The sequence below is a fragment of the Equus przewalskii genome, chromosome 7, assembly GCF_037783145.1.
Source record: "Equus przewalskii isolate Varuska chromosome 7, EquPr2, whole genome shotgun sequence".
Classification (NCBI taxonomy): domain Eukaryota; kingdom Metazoa; phylum Chordata; class Mammalia; order Perissodactyla; family Equidae; genus Equus; species Equus przewalskii.
In genome coordinates, this window is record NC_091837.1 from 3,294,755 (window position 1) to 3,321,796 (window position 27,042).

Sequence of the window (27,042 nt, forward strand, 5' to 3'; positions counted from 1 at the left end):
CCTGCTGCTCTCACGCACCTCTGGTGACATTCACCCCCTCTGGCTGGTGTTCTGCGGTGCTGAGGGAGCCACCCCCACAGCATCCACTTGGGCTCCAGCCCTAACCAGGCGGTACCCAACCTTTGCGGCTGGGCTCTGCTGGAATCTCGGGTCTCAGGCCCCAGGAGACTACAGGGGACCTGATGAGCCCTTCTTCAGAAGCACCCACCCCAGCACCTCTCCAAGCCAAGTCAGTGACCTGCTGTGTGACGCCTGAAGCCTGACAGATTTAATCTCCGACAAGCGTGCAGATAGCAAACATCTGGATTTACTGCATGCTCACCCATGTACAAGGACATCAGCTACAACACTGTTGAGCAAAAATGTTAGCAACACCCCAAATGTCCCTCAAAATGGTTACAGAAAACATGGTGCATCTGTGCAATGGAATAATCCACAGCCACAGACCCCCAGGAGCCACTAGAAAGAATGGAATGAATGGGGCACTATCTCTATGGACTGGTCCCAAATCATCAGGAGGGAAAAGCAAGCTCTATAACAACACCTTCAGTAGTTCACTGTAAGGAAATAAAAGAAAACCTGTAATTGTACGTGCACACATAAGCGTGTGTAAATGCACAGACAACGATCCGAGGAACTAAACTGAATAGTGGCTAACTCTGGAGAGAAGGGACTTGTCACATTTTAGTCTATATGTCCATATAGACTGCCAGAATTTTCTATAACTAGAATATATTTGTGTATTATTTGTATAATTTTTAAATTAAAAAAAAGAATCCTGATCAATAAAAGACAAAATCATTGTACCTTCTGGGCCCTTTGTGACTAAAAAAATACATATCTATAACTTCTCGGCACCCTGTGTCCACCTGCCCTGCATGCCTCGTGTGTGCCCATCTGCCACATAAGCCGAGGGGCCTTGAGAACAGGCCCTGGCATGGGTCTCTCTGGCACTTGTCTGAGCCCTGCACAGTGCCTGGACAGGCAGGGGCTCAGAGATGGAGCCAGCTGAGCTGAAGCTCCAGGATGCAGACACCAGGGTGAAAGAAATCTGGGTCACAGAGACGACTCACCATCAAGGGGTGGCACAGGGGTCTTTCCCAGGCCCACTGAGAGGACCACGTTAGGGCACCAGTGTCCCCAAGCTCTCTGGCACCAGAGGAGGAGCCCACACCCCTCACACCCCTCACACCCCTCCCAGCTTCTCAGGAGAAAAGGCACCAGACCAGGCCCTCAGAGGGACCCCACCCTTGGCAGAGGCCCTGGAAGAGGACGCAAGGGTAAGGGCCTGCAACGTGAAAACTGCTTTCCTACAGTGTTCTGCACAGGGCAGAGCTGTGCCCCAGGATGAGGGAGGGAGTCGGCTCCACCCCCAAGACCTGCCCCTGAGGATGGGGCAGCATGAGGCATGGCCACAGGGTGAGGGGACCAGGAACTGCACACTCAGCCTCTCCTTCTCAAGTTCCACAGAAGTACCCTGGCCCAGCCCTTGGGAGTCTCCAGACGAGATCCAAGACTCCATGAGCTCTGGGCTGCTCAGTAGAACCCCCTGCACACCACCTTGCTGTAAACGAGCCAGTTAGGGTCTACGCGGGCTGGGTGGCTGGGTGAGAGTGTGCTACTCACTTTTCTGAAGCTTTGGGTGTATTCTTCTCCTCGCCCCTGGCAAAGGGTCCTTCTGCAGCCTCCTTCATAAAGCTGACAAGGACCTCTGCACCAACCCCAGAATCAGGCTTCCCCAGGAGCTTCAGGATGGAAGCGTGGAGCCGGAAGTACACCTAGGAAAGTGACACTCGGTGTGAGCAGCCTTCCTAGTTGCTAAGGTTCATCCCACAGGCGGGTCAGCCACACTCGAAACTGGCCCCTGACAAGGGAGACAGGCCACCACAGACTGCCTTTTATCATTAGCTTTTAAACCAGCCAACTTTTAACTCATTCAAAGAAAGTTCTTATGATTAAAAAGGACACGAGCTGTCAGCAGTCTGGCCTAAATGTTTACCCAGTAACCCAGAACATCATGGTAAGATAACAAGAGTACCACCCTCAGCTCCACTCACTGGGCACCTCCTGCCCGCTCGAGTGCACCCCTCTCCTGGCATCCTGAGAAAGTGAGCCTCCCCTTCTGTTTCCCAACTGGACTGTGGAACTCCCTGAGGTGAGAAGTAGGCTGGATTTCTGTTTGTGTCCCAGCACCGGGGCAAGCCAGGTGCCACAGGCCTCGAGAAACCCCCCAGTGTGTACAGGGCACGTGGGATGTGCACTCCATCTCTTGGGGCCTGTGCTTCCCTTCACTTCCCAAAGTCCTCACCAGATTCCTCCATTTACAAATGTGTGACATGAGCTGCCCAAGGCCCCAAGCCAGGAAAGTCCAGGGCCAGGTTAAACCTAGGTCCGTCCTGTCTCCTGCCCTCTACTGCCCCCAAGTAAATGCCACACCACACACAGCTACCTCCACAGGTGACATGGCCTGACCTTCCCACCCAGGTGTGGGTGCAATGCAGGCTCCCACATGTGGCACACACTCCCACGGATGGCACGATGGGTGCCACAGGCCTGAGAACCACTGTGGCTGCAGGCCCTGATTAACCAGCCTCCCTCACCCAGAGGGGCTTCTCAAGAGACATCACCGAGGACCTCCCCGGGTGAGATGCCTGCTGGTCCAGCCTGGGAAGCACTCTCAAGTACTCTCACATCCAGAATCCCTACACCTCTACCTGTGGACCCCAGAGAAATGGGTCCAGCAACTCTGTTTTTAGATGTAGGAAACCCTTGAGGCACCCATGCATGCCCAGGCCGCCATACATGGGGGAGGGCAAAGTGTTCAACTGGCAAAGTTTATCCTTGTGGCAGGTAAAGTATTTTGAATGAAGGCTCAACAGCAGAGGGGAATTTTCACCAGGGCAAGGTTAAATTCTTAAGAGAAAAGTCATTTTTAAAGCAAGATATAAACATGTTCCAGCTGAGCGCCCATTATGCTGAGAGCCAGTGTGGTGTGCTGGGGGAGGGCAGCCTACACATCTGAGGCCTCAGTTCCTCATCTGGAAGTCCCCAGGCCTCTCAGGGCCACCATCCTGCCTGCTCACTGGTTCTATCAGGCAGCAGCAGAGGCCAAAAGTTGAAGAAGAAAACATGCAGGAAAAGCAGAGTTGTGTTCCTGAGGGCTCGGTCACCTCCCATCACAGGAGGGTTCAGTGCCGCTGTGCTGCGTGAACGCCCCGGCTCAGCTGCCTTTCTCTCCTGCTGCTGACTTTGGGCAAGTCAGGCCAGTCCTCTGGGCCTCAGGCTTCTCGTCGCTAAGGTGTAAGTCCCTCCAAGGACAGGCACGTTAGCCCAAGTGGAAAGCATGAAAGAACTGATGGGGAAGGTCGTGGGACCTGGGGCTGGGAATGACAGCAACCAGAAAGCTGCTGAAGACACGCTTGATAGGAAGCTGGACTTCCACACTTCTTAATGAATCCCACAAATGTGGCCCCAAAACAGTTGCTATAAACCACTCAGCATGAATCATTTTAAGAAGGCAAATTTTTAAAAATGAGACTTTTTTGTTTGCTCACAATGGTCATAGATCAGTATAGCCTTTCAGGACAATGGAACAATGGGACGTTGTTGATCTACTGTTAAATGACCTTTGGAAATACTTTTGTGAGTGCTCCCTGATATGTGTGCAAGGCCATGCCACCTGTACCATCACGGAACAAGTGGAAGAGAAGGCCAAACTCATGAAGAAGGGACTGGGCATTAAGTGGATGCCCAGCCAGACTAGAGGGCACAAGGACAAGGAAGAAAGCCCACAACTCCTGCTACATCTTACAAAAAGGCAAGTTGCAAAATGGCTAAGAAAATGTTACTACATATCTATATGTTAATATGAAAAAAATATAGAAAGAAAAGGACATGGCCAAACAATTAACAGGGATTATTGGAGTAGGAGGACTAGGATCACTGAGGACTTTAAATTTTCATCTTAAATACTTCTGAATTGTTTGATTCTTATAATTCTTTTAATCAGGAATATCACAGAAAAAAATTTTGTAATCAGAAAAAAATACATAAAGGCAGAAAAAGCATAAGCAAACAGATTCTGCCCCAAATTCCAAGAAGCTTGCTGGGCATGTGGGATTGGCAGGGGCTGGGGACACGGCCTCAGAAAGGGTGGGTGAAGTCAACGTGCTCAGGGTCTCAAAGTGGAGAGTCCTGGGCCAGACCAAGCATATCTGGGTCCACACCTGTGTCCTTGGTTTCCTCCGTACAAAATGCACTGTCATGGCCACTCAGCCCGCCTCACAGGACTGCCACGAGCCTCAGTGAGAGCATCATGTGAAATGTCCTCGAAATCGTAAAGGCAAATCCAAGCACTAAACAAGTGCTCTGCTCTTGAGGAGCAGTGGGAGACCCTGAATCTGTGGTCGAGAGAGCAGGTTGCTTCCCTGGCTCTATCCTGCCAACTGGTGCTCCGGTTACACCCTGTGGCCTCAGTGGGCCTCGGATGTCTCATTTGCACCCCGGGGACAAGGGTGCCTGCCCTCCTCCTACTAGCCTGCAGGGTGTGAATGCACTGGGGACTGCGCTGATGCCATCATCAAGCCAGGTTCTTGGAACTTGTATGTGCTAATAAGGAAAGACGATTTTCTCCTGGGAGATAAGAACAAAAAGGCTCACTCTCCCAGAAAGGATAGTAAGCACCCCTTGGAAAGAGAGAGGAAACGCTGTTTTAATTTAATTGTACATAAAGTTGCTGAACACAGAGAAGTTTCCAGCAGGTTGCAGGGGAGTCATGGGGACCTTGTGCCCCAGTCCCAGGGAGACAGAGAGACCGGCCCACCCCTGCCCTGCTTCCCTGCCCCAGGCGGGCACAGTGTCACCTCCAGGGCCTCCATGGCCAGCTCAGGCGGATTGTGGTAGTGGATCTTCTTGGGATAGCGGGCGGCCTCCTCGTGCAGGTAGTGGCCAGCCTGCCTGTAGTGCAGCAGGTACACGGCAGGCGGCTGCTGCTGCTTCTCGGCCACCTTGCCCAGCATGTAGTGAATGAGCCACTCCTCCTCATCGCCATCGCCCTCACAGTGGGCCGCTGACGTGAAACAGTGCCTGGCTGTCTCCAGCATGCTGTCCCGCCGGCTCTCCATCTGAAATGAGACCATGGCCTTAACCTGTGCAGGAACACACGGTATCCTGCAGGAAGGCCTGCTACCTTGTCTGCAAATTTATAATCCTCTCAACAAGCCGGAGACACAGAAGTGCTATCACCATTCCACAGCTGGGGACACCGAGTGTGGAGAGGCCTGGGGACTCCTCAAAAGCACACATCGAGTAAGGCACAGAGCTGGACTGAAACCCAAGTCACCTCACATCAACTTGTGTTCTTTCTTCGACCTTTCCCCCACAGTATCTAACACAGTTTGCATGTATGAAGTACCTACTGACCCCCCGCAAAGGCCCCAACTATGACTTATGTGGCTGCAGTGAGGCCCTATGCCTGGGAAGGGGAGATAGCATGGGGCTGGGGCTGCCTGCCATCACTGCCAGGAGGACCAGGCCAACAGCAGCTCTGCTACGTCAGTCTGAGAACACCAGGCAGCCAGAACTGATGTTCTTTTTTTTTTTTAAAGATTTTATTTTTCCTTTTTCTCCCCAAAGCCCCCCAGTATACAGTTGTACATTTTTTTAGTTGTGGGTCCTTCTAGTTGTGGCATGTGGGATGCTGTCTCAGCATGGCTTGATGAGCAGTGCCATGTCTGCGGGTTGTTCAGGATCTGAACCAGTGAAATCCTGGGCCACCATAGTGGAGTGCACGAACTTAATCATTCGGCCACAGGGCCGGCCCCAGAACTGACGTTCTGAGATGAGCGTCCATTGCAGGCAGTGAACACCTTGTTCTGCTGCCCTTGCACAAGGGTGGGCAAGCAGAGCTGGAGAGGATGTGCACCTAGCTCTACAGTACCGGAGAGGACGTGCACCCAGCACCCAGCCCACAGCACTGGAGAGGACGTGCACCCAGCACGCAGCCCACAGCACTGGAGAGAACATGCACCCAAGACCCAGCTCCACAGCACTGGAAAAGACGTGCACCTCTGGGGTACAACAGGACTTCTCACCTCCTCCATACCCTTCCAGAGGAACCTAGGGTGCTTGTAAAGGGAGGCTCCTTGAGACCCATGCAAGACCCACCAACTCAGAGCCTGTGACTTTGTCACAGCGTCTCCATCCGCCCTCTCACACAGCAAAAGGTGCAGACAGTGAGGACAGAAGGTCAGCTTCCAAGAGGCTTTTCCACTTAGAGAACCACTTTTTCCAGTCCCTGTCTGAGGGGCTCCGGGCCAGCATTCTGGGTGCTATTCATGCAGGATGTCCACTATCAGATGCACACACGTCCCTTCATCCCCGAGCTCCTGGGCTGGGAGCTGGAGCGAAGACTGCCTCTGTGGGGCTGCAAAGGCAGCTGCTCCAGGCGTCCCAGGTCTCTGGCCCCTCTTCTCCATGGCCCCAGCTCAACAGCAGGGTAACTGTGGACTCTTCTCATCTCATCCCAGGGGACAGAGGAAGGGAGAGGCTGCAGGTGCTAGGCTGTGACAGAGGTGCTGCTGGCAGCCTGTGAGAGCAGTACCTATTCCCTGCTGCACACAGGCAGGCGGCCCTCTGGATGTCTTCCAGGAGATGCTTATTTATGTGAATCATCTGTAGCAACGGCCCTGGGGCTGACACAAGGAGCTGAGTGCTACCCAACTGCTCTGCCAGATACTTCTTGGGAAAGAAACTTAGCACTTAGGAATTGACAGACCATCACTGGGTGAAATAGGGTAGAAAGAATCACAGTGCAGGGCCAAAACACAGCACAAACCAAGTGACTCCTTCACATTCCCTCCAAAATGGGATTCTGGGACAAATCTGTGTAAATAAGAGGTGATTGCTTAAATGGAGTCCTTCTACTCTCACTGCTCCACAGCCGTGTGGCCTTGACCAAGTCACTAGCCCTCTGGCCACCCAGCTCTGCCACTGGGGCTCATATGGCCACTTACTGAGAAAGGGAGGGCAACTGTGAAGAGCCGCGACCTGGACTGACACCACACAGATCCCCACCAAGAGACCGAGTCCCCTCCCTGCCCCACATAAAGCACACACCACCACTGTCCCCGTCCTTGGTAGGTGTAACAGTGAGAATGCTTCAGACAGGAAGAGGCGGGACGGCCACTGAGGGTCCACTGTGTTCTAGAAGCTCTGCTGCACACCCACAGACTGCCTCTCCATCCTCAGAGCAGGATGTGCAGCCTCCGCTATGGTACCTCATTCACCCTGTGGCTCAGAAGATGTCAGCTCTCACAACACTGCTGCAGAGAAGGAATGGTCAGCCCATCTACAGCCAAAACCACAGCAGGGATGTCAAGTTCCTCCCTCAGGCCACAGCTAGAAGGTTCTGCCTCCAAAGCCTCTCCCCTTGCCTGAGAATTGACAACATGGGGAAACCATTTGTTTTCCTACAATAGACACCTTCGGTGAGTTTGAAGGCAGAAGCTTAAGCGCACAGCAGCTCAGGTAACTGTCAACAGGTGTCCTACAGCCCATCCAATCAGACACAACAAATCCAGACATAGCTCTAGCAACCAAGGGGCTGTGTCCCCGGGACACACGTGTGGGTGGGAAACTGCCACCCCAGAGGTGGACAGAACCCAGGAGGCACAGGGCAGCCCTGTGAGGCAGTTTTCCCCCTGGCAATGATGTGAAACCTCCCTCCCTCCCTCCCTGCCTGCAGGGACAGCTACACCCCTGGCAGATTTTCATCTCTCTCCTGCCACCCCTGACACTCCCAAGAGATGGCGTGGGAGCCCAGTTTCAGGACTTGAGCTACCCAGGTCAACGGCTTCCAACGGATCAACATGGAGCTCAGCTGCAGAGGCCAGGAACTACTCAGCGGAAGAACAAGGCAAGCAGAAGAGGTGTGTGGGGAGTCGACATGGGCCTCTTGTCTGCCACCCACTTCTTGCCTTCCCTGCCCCTTCCTGGGGGAGCCACAAGTTCCCTCTTCTTGAGGAGCCCTACAAACAAAATCCACAAGTGCTAATGGCAGAAAGGGCACTCAAACTTCTCATCACATGTATTTCCTGGAAAACCTCCATTCTGTTCAACCTTACTGGGCATCACTGGCAGAAGGTGAGGGGAAGCATACCAAGGATGGTGCCCCACCCCCCACTGAGCCCCAGTGGAGGGTAATGGTGTTCCTGGTGTTTGTTGCAGGGAAGGCCTGCCTGGCCCTGGGGCCACTGCAACACAAACAGAATCAAGTGAGGGGCCTCTGCACAGGTCAGTCACAGAGACACAGGGTTGCACGGGCATGGGCAGAGCTCAATAACATGGTGCTGAGTGGAAAAGGAAGCTGAACACCACATACAGTACGGCAGCATTTAGGCTAGAAGAAACTAACGGTTAATCATGGGGTTTTTTCTAGGAGTACACATGTATGCATGAAACAGTATTTTTTAAAAGATATCTGGAAAGATACAAGTCCTTCTGTCCCTCTGAGGCAGGGGTGAAAGGACTAACCAGATTGGGGTTTGGGGGCAGTCAAAAGATTGTGGATTTATCCTCACTGTTGTAATTGTTTTAAAGAAGAATGTGTCCCTTGTATAACTTAAGAGTCATTTTTTAAAGGAGAGGACAGTTAAAACAAGGGGCACACTGGCTCTCCTCCCCCCATTTTTTCCCCCTGGTGAGGCCTTTTAACAAGCTTCCCTCTCCCACCAAAAGAGGTTCTGATGCCCAGACAGGTGTGGGAGCCAGCGTCCTTGCTGACCTGTAGGGCTCACACAACCTGGGCCAAGAAAGAGTAGGAAAACCTTGGGGCCAAGGTGCCAAGAGCCTGGAACCCTGAGACAACCCTTCTGGGCTCAGGGGTGGTGATACCTAGAGCTCATGGGAAGAAGGTGAGGTCACTGGACGAGACCTCAAACAACAGCCCGAGTCGGGGCCCAGGGTCGTGCTTCCGGCCTGCCCTTGCAAGTGTAGGTGATGTGCAGAGACTGTAAAATATGCAGAGAGAGAAGGGGATCTCAGCCTTTTTAAGGCTTTCTCAAAGTGTATCCCACAGCACACTGACATCCAGCAGGACCCCATGTCTGAAAAATCCAAGGCCCCAGGGGCTGGCCCGGTGGCACAGAGGTTAAGTTCGCATGTTCCGCTTGTTGGCGGCCCGGGGTTCGCTGGTTCAGATCCTGGGTGCGGACGTGGCACCGCTTGGCAAAAGCCATGCTGTGGTAGGCGTCCCATGTATAGAGTAGAGGAAGATGGGCATGGATGTTAGCTCAAGGCCAGTCCTCCTCAGCAAAAAGAGGAGGATTGGCAGTAGTTGGCTCAGGGCTAATCTTCCTCCAAAAAAAAAAAAAAAATCCAAGGCCTCACAGCTGTTGGAGCAGGAAAGGACATGGAGGCGACAGCCATCACAGCACAAAAATGTTCACTGTTTGAGTTTGCAGCACCTCCCTCCAGCATTTTCACGAAGGCCCATTTCTGCCCAGTTGATTTCATTAGTTTTTCAGTCAGTCTCTCACTGATTTTCATATTTAACCTGATAATATAATACAAATCTACTGCAAAGTAAAACTCTTTTTTTTGCAAATCTTGTGAAAGATGTGGGATTTCATGAAGTTGATGAAAATGATGAAGGCAAAGCCTTTACACCTGAGGACCAGGCACAATTAACATGATTGACAACTTCCCAAAGAAGGGAGGACAACTGGCCAAGGAAAAGACCACAACACGATCTTCAAAGGCACAAAGGACTCACAGAATCCTGGCAGAGGGATGTAGCCCTTGCATATTTCTACAAAAGTAACCTCGTGGATTTACGTTGCAGAGGTGAAGGAGGTCATATCATGTTATCATAAGACTTGGAAAATTAAACTCCCCCAAACCAACCAAACTTAATCACCATTTGAACTTGTACACTAAGCACACCTCACTTTCATAATCAGAAGTGACACAGAGCTGTTACCTCTCTGCAGGGCTGGGACCTTCCCTACTTATTAGCACAACGCTAGGAGGTCAGGGGCATCGCGAGGCCAAGGAGTGTGGGAGCCTGTGTCTTGCTCTGTAGGGTAGCAGGGGGCAGCAGGGCCCCGGGCATGATGACACAGGCCCCCCTCGAGGACAGAGGGGCTTTCAGAGGACAATGGCGGCACGGCTGTGGCTGAGAGTCTCAGTGATGAGTCTTAGTCTCTCTCATCTAGTCCTCCTAGCAATCCCATGACAGTGTTAACAAGGCCATCATCTTGTTTTGGGTTTTGACTGCAGATGTCACTACAAGATACAGATCCCTTCGGCATTCTGCTTTCCTGGGACACCGTTCTGGGCTGTGGTGTCCTACTGCCACACCAGCCTAAGTGTGCTGGTGTGACTCCTTCACTTCCATCTCAAGGAGTCAGGGGCACCTTGCTGAACACAGACCTCGGCATCCCACACCAGGGGAAGCCCCTACCAAGAGGGACTTCACAATTCCCAACACAGTGTCAAGGATTTTACAAGGACTCAATCAGCAACTCTGAGGGAAGAGGAAAGAAACAGCTACTTCTGGTGGTCAAGCCCCTCCCCTGCCTCTCAACTGCCCTAAAACTGATAGCTGACCAGCCAGGTCACAAGAGCCTGGCCCTGAATTCACCCACACTGGACGGGGTGTCCAAAGACCAGGGACCACACTGTTACTGACCACAGCATGGCTTGAGTCTCCGGGGAGAATCACCTGTGAGCTCCCAGCAAAGTCGTAAAGACAAGAGCAAAGAATGGACAGGACAGGACTTTGCTGACCCCGAGAGCGCTCCAGTCACACAGAAGGATGGCAGCCCCCCGTGGCAGCCCTCCTCACCTGCTGCACGAGCTCAGGGGGCAGTTCAGCTCTCCACTGCTTCAGCTGGCGTGAGGCGAAGGAGTGCAAGGCGTAGGACATGGTGCCGTACTCAATCCACAGGGACAGGTTAGAGCTGTCAATCTCCAGGGCCCGCCGGAAGCAGTTCAGGACGGGTGTGGCATGCTTCCAGATGGGCCCATCACTCTTCAGCTCATTGGAGTTCAGCTTGTCCTGAATGCGACTGGCCCGGGCCAGGGCCATGCCTGCCCAGGAATCAAACCTGTGGTCATGACAAAAGCACTATAAACAGACCACTCCCCTTACAGCGGTGCAGACATGACAGCCTGGAGGACAAGGCAGACATCACCGTGGGAGCCCATCTCCCAGACCAGGCTCAGAGCCCAGTTCTGCCATTCACTAATCCATGACCATGACCTGACCAACTGTGTCTCTGAGCCTCGGTTCCTAACCCACAAAATATATCTAAGATGACCTACCTCACAAGAAGAGCTGCTGGGGCACCACAAGACATGCATGTTAAGTCAGCCAGTGCCTCACAGGCACTCAGCAACTGCTCTCAGAGAATCATCACCAACCCAAGCCCAAACTGTGCTCCCCAGCACTGATGGGCTCCTGGACTCTGCTCCCCTGCTTTGAGAGGTTACCCAGAGAATGTCTCTGATGGAAAGGAAAAGGGGTGTTCCAGAAGGCATCGCAGCAGTGGCCCAGCCAAGACAACGGGGAGGCTCCACTCCAGCTTACCTAACCCCACACTGGCAGAGCCTGCCGTCAGCTCACTCACTGACTAGAAGTACAGGGCAGCCGAGGCCCCTGAGACTGCCACCACCCGGCTTCTACCCTGTTCTCCCTCTGGGACCTTGAGTAGACCCTGCCGTCTCCAGTTTAGTTCCCAGCAGCAAGATGTAGAGTGAGGGGACCACAAGATAGCTGAGACCCTACCATTCTGAGATCACCTGAAAGAAACCTAGGATGAGAATGCAGAAGTCTCTCTGAGAGAATGAAGAGTCACAGAGATACCAAGAACAAAACCATTTCCGGGGACTTGAGACAGTCTGGAATTTTCTGAGCACCACTACAGAGAACAGAAAAGGCAGCAATCATGTGGACTGATGCTACCTTCCACGTGCCAACAATTCTTAACCGGCTGCTACACTAACCTGAACACTGGCTAACTGGCTTCCTGAACCATTGGACAGTCCCTGAGGTGGGGTAAGGACAGAGGAACCTTGTGAAGCTCACACGTGCTTTTGCTGCTCCAGGCACCCAAAGAAGAGAAGGTGAGAACAAAGGAACAGTGAGAGACCTGAAGGCTTGACGATGACAGGAGGACAGCACAACTGAAGGCTTCACCCCTTGTGTGGGGGGTCCTGAACGTACCCTTTCCTCCTCAGGAGCCTGCGGATCTGGGGCTACAGAGTCTTCCCCGTAGCTCAGGCCACCCTGGGGCAGGGAGCATGGGGGTAGACGTCAAACTCCCCTTCAGCCAGGAACTCTGTCAGGGCCCTTCCACCAGGGTCAGCGCTCCTTGCACACTGAGGAGTCTCCTCTCTCAACTCCCGGAGTGCCTTCAGCAACTCCCTTTGCCCTCGCCTTGAGGGAAGAGACCACATCACGGCGCGTGCCCACGTGCCTGCATGAGTACCAAAATGGAAACCGCTATCTCCTGCCACAGATAAGGACACAGATGTGTCGTCATGAAAACTTAAAATGCTCCTCTGTGTGCCACCAAGAGCCATGTCCTGCTGTGAGTCCCCAGTCCTAGCAGAGCAGTGCAAAACCCACACTTGAGGAGTGCTCACCTACAGGCACGCGCGGGGCCTGAGGGCTGGTGACAATGTGAGCTCAGAAGGAGGACGTGTCCAGAGCGGCTGCACTGGGCTTTATTTACTTATTTTGTTTTTTATTTATTCTTTTAAAAGTCTTGCAAAAATCTTTAGGAAATTAATACGAAATGGTAGAACACAAAAATCTTGTTGCCTTGTTTACTCCCCCTCTGTGGTAAAGCAAACAAAAACGTTAACCTGGAATTTAAATTAAGGAAAGCTATATTGGACTAGGTAAGGCCAAATATTACCTAACTTGCCATTAACTTTTTAAAAACAAATCAAGTATCTCTTCTCTTCTCTCTCTCCCCTGCACTGGGCTCTTACTTCTGCAGGGCAGGCCTGGTCTGGGCTGGGCTCAGAGTGGTTTCTACGGCAGAGGGATGAGCCATACTGGGCCCCTCCCAGCCTCCCCCTTCCAAATGCCACTCCAGAAAATGCCTGCCAAGTTGGCCCACTTCCAGTTCAGCAAGAGCAGAAGGAATGGTGAACACTGGTAGAGAAAAACACTATCACTAGTGTCCTCACAACTCTGTTTTCCTGCAGGAATCACGAACAAACACTGCAGCCAGAACACTCTACTATCCACCCAGCCATCTCCTGTGGGCTTCACCTGCAGCCAGTGCGCTCAGAAGATTTAAAGAAAAAAAATCAAAATCTGAACTTCCCCTTTACCTAGCACAGAAGATCAGACTGAGCCCAAGTCTCCCCCGGCACCTGCCTGTTGGGGTGAGACCGGAGGAGGCCCAGAGGCCAGTGCTCAGAGGAGACCCCGCCTCTCCAGCAGGGCTCTCAGCAAGCCAGGCCTGATGGGGTGATACTACCTGAGCAGGTGGGTGTGCAGGTTGGAGAGAGGCCCAGTTGAGCCATCATGACCCTCACGTCGTTGACAGAGGGCTGTCAGGTGAGAGATGCCACACCAGGCTCCCACCTTCCCATGGACAGGCGGTTGTTACCCCCCTCACTTCTCAGACGTAGAGCAGCGGTGCAGACAAGGTGGCTACTCGCTGTCTCGCGCACTGAGCACCAGCCAGCCTGAGCGCAGATCTGCTCCACCGCACTGATCCACAGTGTGCCTGGGGAGGACAGCCAGGGCCCAGCACACAGCTCTAGCCTGGAGGAAACCACAGGCTGAGCAAAAGGGGACCTGGGAGAACCTTTCCCACAGCTACAGAGTTGTGCAAACTGGCTTCTCCCCTCAGATCCCAGCTCCTCTCCCCTTGGCCCGGTGGGTCCTGACAAGGTAGAGCTCTCCAGCTTCCCCTGAGTGAAGGAGGCTCCATGCTCACCCATAGTCCAAGGGCGGCCACTGTGGGCTGACCCCTGCTACTTCTGGGAGGGCTGCCTATAGAGGCTACTCTGGATCCTTCAGATGCAGGTCAGCCACAGAGGGTGGCCTTGTTTTGACCATGACCTAAGGCTGTGGCAGCAATGAGAAAATATTCCCTTTCAATTAAGCAAATCAGACTTTTTGAGCTTAGCAGGGCCCTTCAGGATGAGCAGGCCAATCACTACATTGTAAGAAAAAGCCACCAGGGCTGAGTGGGAAGAAAGCATGAGCCTCACGTACAATGAGCTCTCCTACATAGACCTTCGTGACAATCGCTACTGCCAACAACACACTGCATCAGAACAAGGAAAGAGAACTTCTCCCTTGAGTGGTTTCCATTACCCTTCCTCCTCACCCAAAAAATAAGAAAACAACCACAATTTAAGACACTGCAGTGGAAGAAGCAAGGGTACATATCAGCCAACTTCCCAGGAAAGGAGGCAGCACAAAACCAACAGAAGGGAGCCAGGCAGCACCTCCTTGCCCTGCAGGCCTGGACCCAGATAGATACCTCCTACCTTCTTTGATTCCAATGCCTGTCTCAGGGGTTTTCTGGAAAGAAGCCTTCTCTGCTGGTCTTCTTTTTACAGAGAACCTGCCTTTCCTAGTAACAGCAGATGCTAAATCACCTCCTCCTTCCTTTCTCCCTGGTCTCTGTGCTATGGGCAGGGAAATCCCAAACTGGTCTAGGGAAGAGCGTGCTGAGCTCCCTGCAGCCAGCCTGGCCCCACACTCAGTCACCAACCTGTTGGGGCAGACGCAGATGTCATGCATGTAGAACTTGATGGCCTTGGACTGCTCCTTGTTTTTGAAATGGTAATCAGCCAGGAGGTAGTACAGCTCATTCACCACTGGAGGGGAGGGGTCAGCCCCTTCTGGGAGGCAGGGTACCTGGCAGGTGAGAGGGCAAGGATAAGGGAAAGTGGAGGCAGGGACTCTGGCGTGACCAGTTATGCTGCAAACCCAGGATCATTCACATCAGGAGGGAACAGATTCTCATGGCCTGACTTTTGGTGCAAAGAAAGAAGCCAAGGCACGTAAGCAGCAGAGCTGGAGGAGAAGGGGATGGGACGCAGCCCCATCACCCTCCCCATCAGTGCCTACCTCAGCTGAGGTCCCCTCAATGTAGGCTGAGACTCTGTCCAGGCTCAGGGCTGGCCTCTCGGTGCGGGGCACAATGGTGGCAATTCTCTTCAGGAGGTTGGCCAAGTCAGCAGACACAGTGCTGGTTTTGTAACTGTCAAATTCAGGAAGGGTCTTGGGCTTAAAATACTCAAACATAAACAGGGCATCCTCCCATATAAGGTCCACCTTGAAAAAAGACAGAAGGCAGATCACAGTGCAGTCAGGGTAAAGCACAAAGGGAAAGTTCTTCCACAGAAATGCAGTGTCAAGGCAGACAAGGTTATAATATATTAGCCTAAAACAAGTCCTGTATCCTTTAAAAAATCTGTGTGCCCACTGTAATCCTCAAACTCAAGTGTCTGAAGCGCAGAAAAGTGAACTGGTAGAAGCGTGGTCTTTATAAAAACAAATGTTAGAGACTGAGGGCTGCACTTTATGAGTCCACATGGCTGAACCAGAGGGTGGGATCAATCAGCAGTGGGGACTTTGGGCAGGTTACTGACCCTCTCCACGCCTTAGCTGCCCCCTTGGTTACTTGGTCGACAAAGACTGACCAAGTGCTTGCTCTGGGCCCGGGGGTCCACACTCTGTGAAGGGGCTGCAGCAGGAGCCCTGTCCAAAGCAGCTTACATTCAGAGCATGGAATCTATAAGATCAGAAACTAACTGACAGTATTGAGGAGCCATGAGATAATATACCCAACAGTGCTCTGAAAACCAAAACCACAAAAAAATGAGAAACCTCTAACGAATTATTTGTAATATCCAAATCAGAAAAAAACCTATTGACAACTGCCGTGCTGCACTTTTGAATGATTAGTCAACATTTATGAAGCTGGTTTTTGCAAGGAAGACCCTTTTCCTTTGATCAGACACATCTCTCATCCTCCTGCGCAACTCCAACCTGGGACCTCAGAGCTGAACGCTGGCCAACATGACATCCTCTGGGACTGCTCAGAGCCCATGCTTTCCCGAGCCCCACTCTTGGGGCAGGGGCAGGTGCAGTGTCCTCACCTGCTGGACCGAGTGCTCCTCCAGGTACCTGGCCTTGCTCTTCTTGCTGGGAAAGCTGTACAGGCAGTAGAAGCACTGCTCCAAGGCTGTCTCCAGCTCCTCCTTGTAGGGGTGTGTGTCTTCAGAGGCGGACACAGCAAGCTCCTTCTGGAGAACTCTCACCTACGGCAGGCAGGAAGAGACACCTGAGGAGAGGCTTGGCATAGCGGGGACCCCAAGGAGACCACCACTCTATCAGCTCTTTAAGTCTGAGGAGGCATGTCTGCTGGGGCTGTTTCCTGGAAAGCACCTGTCACTCACAGCGGGAGCTGCTGCGGACCCACCTCTGGCATTGGCATCCTCAGGGGCCTGCCAAGCTGCCTTCCTTCTAGTATACCCAATCAGTCTCTACCAGCTGCTAGAAGATACTGTATGCCATCTAGGAACTTCTTCACTCATTTGTTTAGCCATTCACTTGCTCCCCATTTACTGAGCACCTCCTTATGCTAAGCATGGTGCGACATAGTCCCCACTTTTAAGAAGCTCAGATTCCATTGGAGGGGAAGTTAATTACACAAATAGTTATAATGTAAGATGCTAAGTCCCATTAGGACTGAGGGAATCTCTCTCAGACAAACAGTAGTGAGGATCACAAGGATGTGAACAATACATGATGTCTACGGATGTGAGAGCCAACGGCTACTGTTATGCCCAACTATTAGCAAATACACATTATTTTGAAGCATCCATGGGAATTTTACCACAACCAGATAAAAAGCAAGTCTCAACAAATACCAAAGACAAGATATAATACAGACTACATCCTGTGAACATAATTCAATAAAATTAGAAATCAATCACATAAAGACAGCAAATATCAAATGTCAAAACTGATGGCATGCAGCTAAAAATGTACTTGGGGAAAACTTATAACTTTCAACACATGTATTAGAAATGTGAACACTGAAATAAGCTTTCACCTCAGTAAGTCAGAAAAAACACCAAGTAAATCGAAAGGAAATAATATTTAAAGTGGCAATTAACGAACTAGAAAGCAAAGAAAAAATAGATCAATAAACCAAAACCTGATAGTTTGAAAAAACTAATTTAGATAAACCTCAGTAAAGATTGCTCTTTTTTAAAAAAGGAGAGAGGAAGCACAAATAAATAACTTTAGCAATGCAAAAGCGGGCATAACTAGAGGTACCACAGGGACTTTTTAAATCACAAGCAAACACCGTGAACAACTTTATGCTTATGTGGGCACTATTCCAAAAATATAATTGACTTAAGAAGAGAAAATCAGCAAAGAAAGAGTCAACAGTTTAAAATTTACTCAAAAAAAAAAAGAGAGAGAGCGAGCTCTAGACCAGGGTGACAAATGATGGCCGATGAGGCAGTTCGGGCCATCGCCTGTTTCTATACAGCCCAGGAGATAAGAATGGCACTGACAATTTTATTTTATTTATTTATTTTTGACATTTTTAAATGATTGAGAAAAATCAAAAGAATACTACTACTTTGTAACACAATAAAATTGTATGAAACTCTTATTTCAGCATCCATAAGTTTTTCCATGTTGCTTCACATACAGTCTGTGGCAGCTTTTGTGCTACAATGGGAGCGCTGAGTAGTCGCGACAGGGACCCTATGGCCTACAAAGCCTAAAAGACTTACTACCCGTCTCTTTACAGAAAAACTTTTCCTGACCCCTGGCCAAGAGCATAAGAGAAAAAAAAAGAGCTATAAGGATGGAAAAGGAGGGGAAAAAACAGTTATTCATGGACAACGAATGTCTACATAGAAAAATCAGAGAAATCTACAATCTACTAGAATTAATAAAAGCAACAGCAAGGGAGCTGTGCATAAGAGAAACTTTTTTTTAAAGTGTCCCTACAGGCTTGCTAACACAAAGTAGAAAATTTAATTTTTAAATATTTACAATAGTAATAAAAAAATGATACCTGGGTATAAATCTAACAAAATAAACAGAAGAGTTTTAAGGAAAAAATTATAAAACTGTGTTAAGGGATATGAAAGTATAAGACCTAAATATACAGAGAGATACTATGTTCACAACTGGAAAGAATCACATAAACATGGCAACTCTCCCCCAAATTAATCCACGAGGTCAATGCTATTCCAATCAAATTCCGTGGGGACGGGGTGGTCACAAAACTTTACAGACTGATCTTCAATGTTCTGGAAGAAGAAAGGGCCAGGAATAGCCAAGAGAATGTGACGAATAGTTGGTGAGCAGATTAATCCTAGCAGGTACCAAGATGTCTCAAAGACAATACAGTATTGGCACAGGAAAAGACACTAAACCAACAGAAAGAAGAGAGCCCAACTACAAACCCTCACACACAAGGACAGAGAATGGAGGGACCTTACAAACCAATGCAGAGGACAGACTCTTCAAGAAAAGGAACCAACTGGTCATCCACATGGAATGTAAAACAGATCGCTACCTTATCTTACAAACAAAAATAAAATCCAGGTGGAATAAAGACCAGATGTGAAAAATAAAAGTGAACTTTTAGATTAATATAGAGAATATCTTTATAATCTTGTGTGAGGAAAGGAGTTCTTAAATAAAGCAACAACAACAACAAACCCTCCAGAAATTATAAAGGAAAGGACTGATAAATTTGACATTAAAATTTAAAATTTTGTAAAACAAACACTATATATAAAGCTAAAAGACATGCCACATAAAATTGCATAGAGACAGAACTAAATACACACACACACACACATACACGTAAAACTGGTGAAACATATATATCAGACAAAAGACTGGAATTCAGAGCACATAAAGAACTCTACAAGTCAACAGGAAAAAGAAAAACACCACAACAGAAAAATAGGCAAATTATATGAACAAGCAAATTACCAAAGAGGAAACCCAAAGGGCCAATAAACACAAAAAGATACTCAATCTCACTAATAATCATAAACTATTAAAAAGAAGACTTAAGAACAATGAAATATCACTTCAGCCTCTCAGATTGGTATCAACACTTAGGTCTGTAGTACCTAGAGCTGACAGAGACATGCGGGAATTCCCATACTGCCATGAAAAGTATAAAATTATTTTGGAGAACAATTCGAAAGTAGTTTTTAAAGTTGAAAATGTGCAAATCCTGCAACCTAGTAATTCCTTTCATAAGAATCCACACTAGAGGGCCGGCGGGGTGGTGCAGTGGTTAAGTTCGCCCTCTGCTTCTGTGGCCCTGAGTTTGCAGGTTCAGATCCTGGGCGCACACCTAGTGCAGCTCATCAAGCCATGCTGTGGCGTCATCCCACATAAAGTAAAGGAAGATTGGCACAGCCATTCCCCCATCTAACCCTTCCCCATCCATCCCATGTTATTTTGAAGTAAATCCTAGATTATCATATCACTTCAGCTGTAAATATTTGTTACCATAAATTTTTTTTATCTATTCTCCTAATGATGGCATTAAGATTGTTTATCCACTTTTTGTTATAAACTGTATCATGGTTAACATCTACCAGAAGTTGTTTTATGTGTACATGTGACAGTTTCTCTAGTGTGGATTCTTTTTTTCTTTTTTTATGAGGAGGGTTGGTGGTGGATGTTAGCTCAGGGCTAATCTTCCTCAAAAAAAAAAAAATCTCAAATTGTTATAGTAAGATTTTCTTTTTTTATGCAGCTTGCTTTTATTCATCTCAGTTCAGTAAGATACATTCACATTGATACAAGTAAATCTGGTTCATTTATTTTCATTGCTCTATAGGATCCTATTGTGTGAGTACACCAAAATTTAAAACTTTGTGGGGTTTTTTGTTTTGTTTTGTTTTTGGTGAGGAAGACTGGTGCTGAGCTAACATCCGTGCCCTCTTCCTCTGTTTTATATTTGGGATGCTGCCACAGCATGGCTCGATAAGCAGTGTGTAGGTCTGGCGAACCCCTGGCCACGAAGCGGAGAGCACAAACTCAACCGCTACGTCACTGGGCTGGCCCCTAAGTGACATTTTTTTCAAAGGTAGGTTTTTTGGTGAGGAAGATTGCCCAGGATCTGAATTAGCAAACCCCAGGCCACCGAAGCAAACTTAACCACTATGCCACCGGGCAGGCCCCTAATAAGGTATTTTGTATACAAAACTTAAAAACACATGCGACTATGTACTGTTTACTGATACACAATACGTAATAGATAGAAAAACATGGATGAAAAGATACACACCAACTTCAAGAGAGTGAGGGTAATGAGCGTGCTGTCTTTCCCGTTACTTATTTCTATTAGGAGACAGGTTTGCAGCAAATACAGCAGATGGTTGACTTGTACACAATCTGGGTGGTGGTACATGGGACATAGCGTAAGACGACTGTCCAGAAGTTAGTGAAGGCTCCACAGGAGAGGGGCCATTGAGCTGAGTGTGGATGAATGGATAAGAACTCATCAACCCAAACACAATATATGAAAAGAAACATCAACTCAAGAAAAGATGAGATCCAAGAGGATTTCTCCCTCAGAGAACATTTCCAATCCATCCAAGAAAAGAAAACAATCCACACAAAAGGTCTCCCTTATGTCAACCACAAAGCACTCTCAAGACACAATCCTTCCTTCACCTGCAGACCATGAGCCTGGGCAATGAGAAGAGGCAACAATAAAGTACTCACCTTCATAACCCCCACAGCACCCAGAATGATGAGTGCTCAGCAAGCACTTCCGGATCAATGAATGAATGTCTTTAAGTTCATCTATTCAAGAAACATAACTGAGCAGTAATCTACATCACGCACTGCTCAGGGCACCAGGGATCCTTAGATGTTAGACGGCAAGACAGAAAAGGTCCCTGGTTTCAGGGATGCCATCTGCTGGGGGAGGCGCACATGACAGAAACAAATAGCAAGCTGTACAGTAGTAGATGGGACAGAGAGTGATAAGGCCAGGGAAGACCTCTTTGAGAAGGTGCCTTCTCAGCTGAGACCTGCATGGCAAGAAGGAAAGGACGAGCCAGACATGCAGGCCCTGGGAGACAGTGTGGCAGGTGGAGGGCATGGGGGTGACCAGGCACTGTGCAAAGAGAGGACACAGTTAATAAGCAGGGTCTTTGTCAACTTCACACAAAGATGAAGTTGCTGCAGGAGTCAGAGGATCCTGGGCAGGAAAATTAGGAGCTATAAAATGAAATGTAGCAGTACTCCTATCACTTCTACTCCCTCAAATTCACTTGGCAGATCCTGGCAGCTAGAATTCATGCTCAACCAAAAAAGACACAGACTAAGAAAAATCAGGAGTGGGACCATCCCACCTTCGTCTCTTCAGCCTGCCCTTCCCTCTCAGAGCCACTCCCGCCTGACACCAGCTTGCAAAGGTACTAACTTATTCTCAACTTGTCCCCAGTCAGCATAAAGGTGATTGCCTTGTGGAGGGGACCCTGTGGACATAAACAGTGTCTCAGCCCTAACTGGGAGAGGGAAGATGGCAGAAGGGAGTTGCCAATTCCTGGGCAGCATTACAGACTCAGCCTGGCACAATTCTTCCAAAAATGGTCCTGGAGAGCAGAGCTGACATGGGGTGAGCACCACGGAGGCCCTCGGGGCTCATGGGTGGGGCACACACTTAGGCACTGACAGCTGGGGTTGGAGCCCGCCTTGGGCACTAACCAGCTCAGGCCCTGAGCCAGCTAGACAGGTCTCCTGGCCAAGTCTCCAGGCCCTCAGCACAAATGCTGTGCACACTATCACGGCCTACACATACATGAGCTCTATACATATTCTCAGTCTTGTTCATTCATTCAGCCCATACATATTTAGCACTTACTATGTGCTATATGTTGTGCTAGGTCCAGCAGTGAACAAAACTAACAAAAATCTCTCCTTCGTGGAAGTTACATTTCAATGGAGAAGAGACACACAATAAACATAATACATTCTAAGGCATGCTAGAAGGTGATGAGAGCCATGGGGAAAGCACAGGGCAGACGACGAAGATCAGGAGGCCTGGGGAGGGAGGCTGCAGTTGTAGGGCGGGTATGTTCACTGAAAACGTATAGAGCAGGGCTTGGCAAATCTTTTCTTAAAGGGCCAAATAGTAAATATTTTAGGCTTCGCAGACCATATGGACTCTATCAGAGCTACTCAACCCTGCCACTGTATTGCAAAAGCAGCCAGAGTTAACATGTAAATAGATAGATGTGTCTATATGTCACTAAAACATTTACTAATAGACTTGACAGAGTGAGCTGGGTGCCCCTCCCATGCTCTGTAACTCATCTATGTGCTGCCTGGCCTCACACTCAACAGACAGATTTGACGACTGGGATCACACTGCTTATCCCCAGGAAGCTCAGTCAATCACAGCTGGCAAGTGACAGGAAGCCTGTTTGTGCTCACTCAGTATTTACTGACTGAATGAATGCAACAGCTATTGACTGAGCATCTACAGCCTGGCATGATGAGTGGTACTCAGGAAACAGACACAGCAGAAGGCGATAGTGAACATAATTATTACTTCTCAAACTACTATCAAGGGCCTGGCCCTGTGCCCGACATGTAACAGACTCAGTAACGACTAGTGGATTGAAATCCACCTGTGGTTCAACACCAGTCCCCAGAGCACAAGCGAAGGCCAGGCGAGCCCCAGCAGCACTTACGTAGAATCGCAGCAGAGCGCCATCTGAATTGCAGCACCAGGACCTCCTGCCCAAGTATTCATGGGCTGTGTTGAGCAGCATGAGGGAGGACGGGAGCATGGGCGTCTCGGCCATCGCTGGGGAAAGACCAGACCGACAGACACAGAGTCAGTGCAGGGACGTGTGGGAGCTGTGGGGCTCAGGCCCTCTTCTGGGCTTTTCTGTTTTCACCAGGATGGCCAGAGATTGTTCTTTCTTTCCTTTTTTATCTTTTTAAATAAGTAATGACTTGACTGGTTTTACTAAAGTAACACATGCTTATCAAAAAGCAATTCAAATCATACAGGAAAGTATGAAGAAGGAATGCTTCATCCACCAACTGCCAGCCCCAGTAACATTCAGGGAACATCACTGGAAGCATCTTTCTGTGCGTACATGAGACATTGTGAAGGAGAGAGAAATAACTCAGAACAATGGAAGCCACACTACATTCACCATTCTTGAGTTAAAAATTCTTATATTTAGGTCTACTTGAATATTACAGAGCTTTTAAAAAGAACTATAAAATTTCAGTTAAATGTTTGTTCAACACTAGAACTATTAAAGTTTCTTTAAAGATCCCCCAGTGCTTTTGAAACTCTGGGTCATAACCCATTAGTGGTTGTAATTTGTACTAAAATTTTTGAGAATTAGGATAGAATCCATTAGAATAGAAAATTCTAGAGGGGACCACACCTGAGAAAGTTAAGGATTCTTTCATGAAACTGGTTTCATACTTTTCACTATCAGTCAGTCCCAGGCAAAGAGGTATGAAAAGCAATGGTTAAAAAAGGTCATAAAATCATTAAGTTCAAGCCATGCCAGTTTTTTAAGGTCTGTTAAGTTAGTTTCCACTTTCAACAGCATCAAACAACTATCATACAAGATGGGTGACAGCTTTTTAACACTTCCTTCTTCCCCCATTTCCCAGTTCTGTTGTGCATATTATTTGTAGCACTTAAAGGTTTATAACATTTACACCCTGCATGACTAGCCCAGTTGCCGTCTCTCAATTCCAGTTTTAAGTGGATTTGGTGCTTATCACAAGTTCTTTCCCATGGCTCTTCTGTTCCTCAGGAATTTCATTCTGACTCATGTTGGTTTACTGACCTCATCCTCCAGGGGTGTTTTTAAGAAGCACTCATAGGAGGTGGAATGCCTGTTTATAAGTGTCTCTTACCACTGCAATTACAAACAACTTGGCGAGATGTCTTAAGCCATACTCTCTTTCCTTGAGAACTGTGCAGACATACAGACACTACTGCGACAGCACTGAAGAAATCTGAAATGAGTCTCATTTTTCCGTCCCATGAGGATAAATTGCTTTTTCAGTTTAGAAACCTAAAAAATCTTTATTCTTAAAGTAGATCCTTAACCAGGATGTATCTTGATATAGGTTGTTGTGTATCCGCCTTTCTTGGCATATACTGTACACTGAATGGGCAGATTCAGTTTTATTACAATTGGGAGAAATTTCCCTGTATTGGAGACTAGTTGGTTGCTTCTCCTTTCTCATTTTTGGAGTCCCTCCATCAGGGGCACTGCTTATCCTTACACGGCATGATCTTTGTTTTCTGCATCTGTCATCTTCTCTCTGATGCTTTTGGCTCTTAATTACATCCACTCATTTCAGTTTCAGTCACATTCACTCTACTCCTTGCTGTTTTGGTTTTATTAGTTTATAACAGTGAGACTTGGTTTGCAGTGTTTCCCTTTAGTTCTGCATTTTTCCTTTTCATTTCATTCTGTTTATCAGCTCAAATTTTTAAATAAATTATCTCCTTGGGGCTGCCCCGGGCCGAGTGGTTAAGTTCGTGCACTCCACTTCTGTGGCCCAGGGTTTCGCTGGTTTGGATCCTAGGTGCAGACATGGCACTGCTCATCAGGCCATGCTGAGGCGGCATCCCACATGCCACAATCAGAGGCACTCACAACTAGAATATACAACTATGTACTAGGGGGCCTTGGGGAAAAGAAGAAGGGGGGAAAAAAAAGATCGGCAACACTTGCTAGCTCATGTGCCAATCTTTAAAAAAAAAAAAACAATCTCCTTGCGCAGAGATTTAGAGGGCCTCTGCTCCTGTTCCTTGGTGTATGTCTTCTTCCAGACTGAGTTCATCTGTTTTTCACGTGCTATCTCCCTTCTTTCCCTGTTGTCCCCTCTCGGGGTAGGGCAGGCTACAGAATGTGAGCATACTTGGCCATGTCATTCCTTTCTACGCTGCTCATGGTCAGCTAGGGCAGTTCCTCCAGACTATGTACGTGCTCTAATACATCATGAATGAATTTGCTGTGGCACTTTCCCACATAATATAAAATGAATTTTCCCTTTCCTTAAAGCCATAATTTTAAAGCAGGTATTGCTCTCAATCCACTTTTCCGTAGCCTGTGTCTGCAGAGGTAGAAGGGAGATTGCCTGGCAAGGGCTGTGTATAGCTCTTGCTGGAGGACCCAGGCTTTGTTCTCTCTTCTGAGGTCCCCTCTGAAGTAGGACTTGCTGCCCAGGGAGAGGAGTGCAGTCAGCAGACAGCCCCCAGCTGTTGGCTCCTGCAGGGTCTGCTGCAGCTGCAGAGACTCACCTTACCCAAGGTCACACACTCCCTGTGGAAGCCCACATCGAGTGACTGAGTGAGATAGGAGTGGAAAGGCCTGGCTACTTCTGTCTAACATGGCGCAGCAATTTGAATGGGCAACTCTCACTCCAGGGCTCCCTGCCAGGTTACCCGAGGCATTGCCAGGCCTGCATCACAGTTCAACTTCCCCCTCTGCCCTCACTGTGCTTCCTCCTGCTTCCTTTCACAGGCAGTGATCCCTAATAAACAGCCTCAGTCTGCTTCCAGAGACCTCAATATGTGACAATGTCCTCCGCCAGGCCCCTCACCACCTGGCCAGAAGTGTGCTTTATCCCTGGGCCACCTCCATCCACACAGTCCGGTCACTGGAAGATGGCTGGACCCAGGAGTCTTTCCTGCCTCTGCCAAAGCCGAGGGCAATACGGAGGGCCTTCCCCACCAGCCTACTCTACAAACGAGAGGATATTACTATTTCCCAGGAGTTTGTCAATTTACCATCTTCCCTCAGTTCTCCTACTGAGGCTAGAGGAGGGGATAGGAGCCACACCTGCTGCCAGCCACCAGAATCTCTAATTTCTTTCCTTGGCCTACATTTTCAAAGTTTATGGCATCTGATTATTCCCCATTCCTTGTTTGCTTACTGGCAGTTTTTATAAAGAACTATATTGTTTGCATAATTAATTAGGGGGAAAAGAGACCCTCTAGAAGCCTTTTTGGATTATTTTTATAACAAAAATAATAAACATTTATAGTTGTAAACCCTGATTTTTTTTCACCACTAAAACCCTTCTGGAAAACAGAGAGGTTCTATTTGTTAAGAGCTCTAAAGATATTCATCCTAGAAATTTATCCAAAAAAATCAATTCAGCAGAAGCAAAAAGGGATGCATGAGGTGTTCAATAAAGTTTGGCCTGTAAGAGAGAAGTAACGCAGCCATCCAGAGGGTTCAGCAAAGCAGGGTCCACCAGCACGACAAACACTATGGAGCAAAATGGAAACAGCTTCATAAAACAAGGTATAAAAGCTCTTCTCAGTCTGGCTCCTTCCTACGTCCAACCCATGGCTCTCTTGTGTCCCTGCTCATACTGCTGCATGTTCCCAGTGTCCTCCTCTGCCCCTGCTCGCCCATCAGGCCTCAGCCCAAACCCTGCCCCCATGCCAGTGCATGAGGCACTCCTCCCAGAAGGCCACACTGGCTTGGCGCTGTTGGAGTTCCTGTCTGTCTCCTCCCACCACAAACCTGTCAGGGCCAGAGTCACAGAGGCCTGACATGCAGTGAGCAGCTGATAGATACCCGGCGAGTAAATGAACTGAGCAGAAAGAATGAATGAAAGGAAACAAATCACACATTAACTCTGTGGTTACTGGAATAGGGATGACTTCCTTTCCTCTCCACTCGTCTGATTTTTCAAATTACTGATGAAAAATCCCCAATAAATTTAAGTTAGTTGAATGAATACATAAACATGTGCATTATAATTACAGCTACATAAAAAGCATATGCATACGGCCAAGTTTAGACAGAAACTGCAAAAAACCAAAGGGGAAAAAATCCATTTGGTAGAATTATAGGCAATCTTTGCTTAAACGTCTTTTAGCTGCTGTTGTTACGTAATTTACTTAATTAACCACATTTCCTACCACTGCGTTGACCTGGCTCAAGTGCCATCTCCATGAGGGGTCATGCGCTGGCCCTCTCCGG

The 27,042-nt window shown here is 48.7% G+C and overlaps 1 protein-coding gene across 6 annotated transcripts in view; it reads right to left on the reverse strand.

The window, feature by feature from the left end:
- Positions 1 to 27,042, reverse strand: part of CABIN1 (calcineurin binding protein 1) — a 149,658-nt gene that overhangs the window by 80,869 nt on the left and 41,747 nt on the right. For all 6 annotated transcript variants that reach the window (XR_011542181.1, XM_070628269.1, XM_070628267.1 and 3 more), the window contains exons 20-26: positions 22,750 to 22,865; positions 16,141 to 16,302; positions 15,107 to 15,313; positions 14,748 to 14,893; positions 10,847 to 11,108; positions 4,863 to 5,123; positions 1,627 to 1,778 (exon numbers count right to left, since the gene is read on the reverse strand). Coding sequence is in view for 5 of the 6 variants with exons in the window: in XM_070628269.1 (XP_070484370.1) it covers positions 1,627 to 1,778; positions 4,863 to 5,123; positions 10,847 to 11,108; positions 14,748 to 14,893; positions 15,107 to 15,313; positions 16,141 to 16,302; positions 22,750 to 22,865 (1,306 nt within the window). In the remaining variant the exon portion in view is untranslated. The remainder of the gene's footprint in view (positions 1 to 1,626; positions 1,779 to 4,862; positions 5,124 to 10,846; positions 11,109 to 14,747; positions 14,894 to 15,106; positions 15,314 to 16,140; positions 16,303 to 22,749; positions 22,866 to 27,042) is intronic.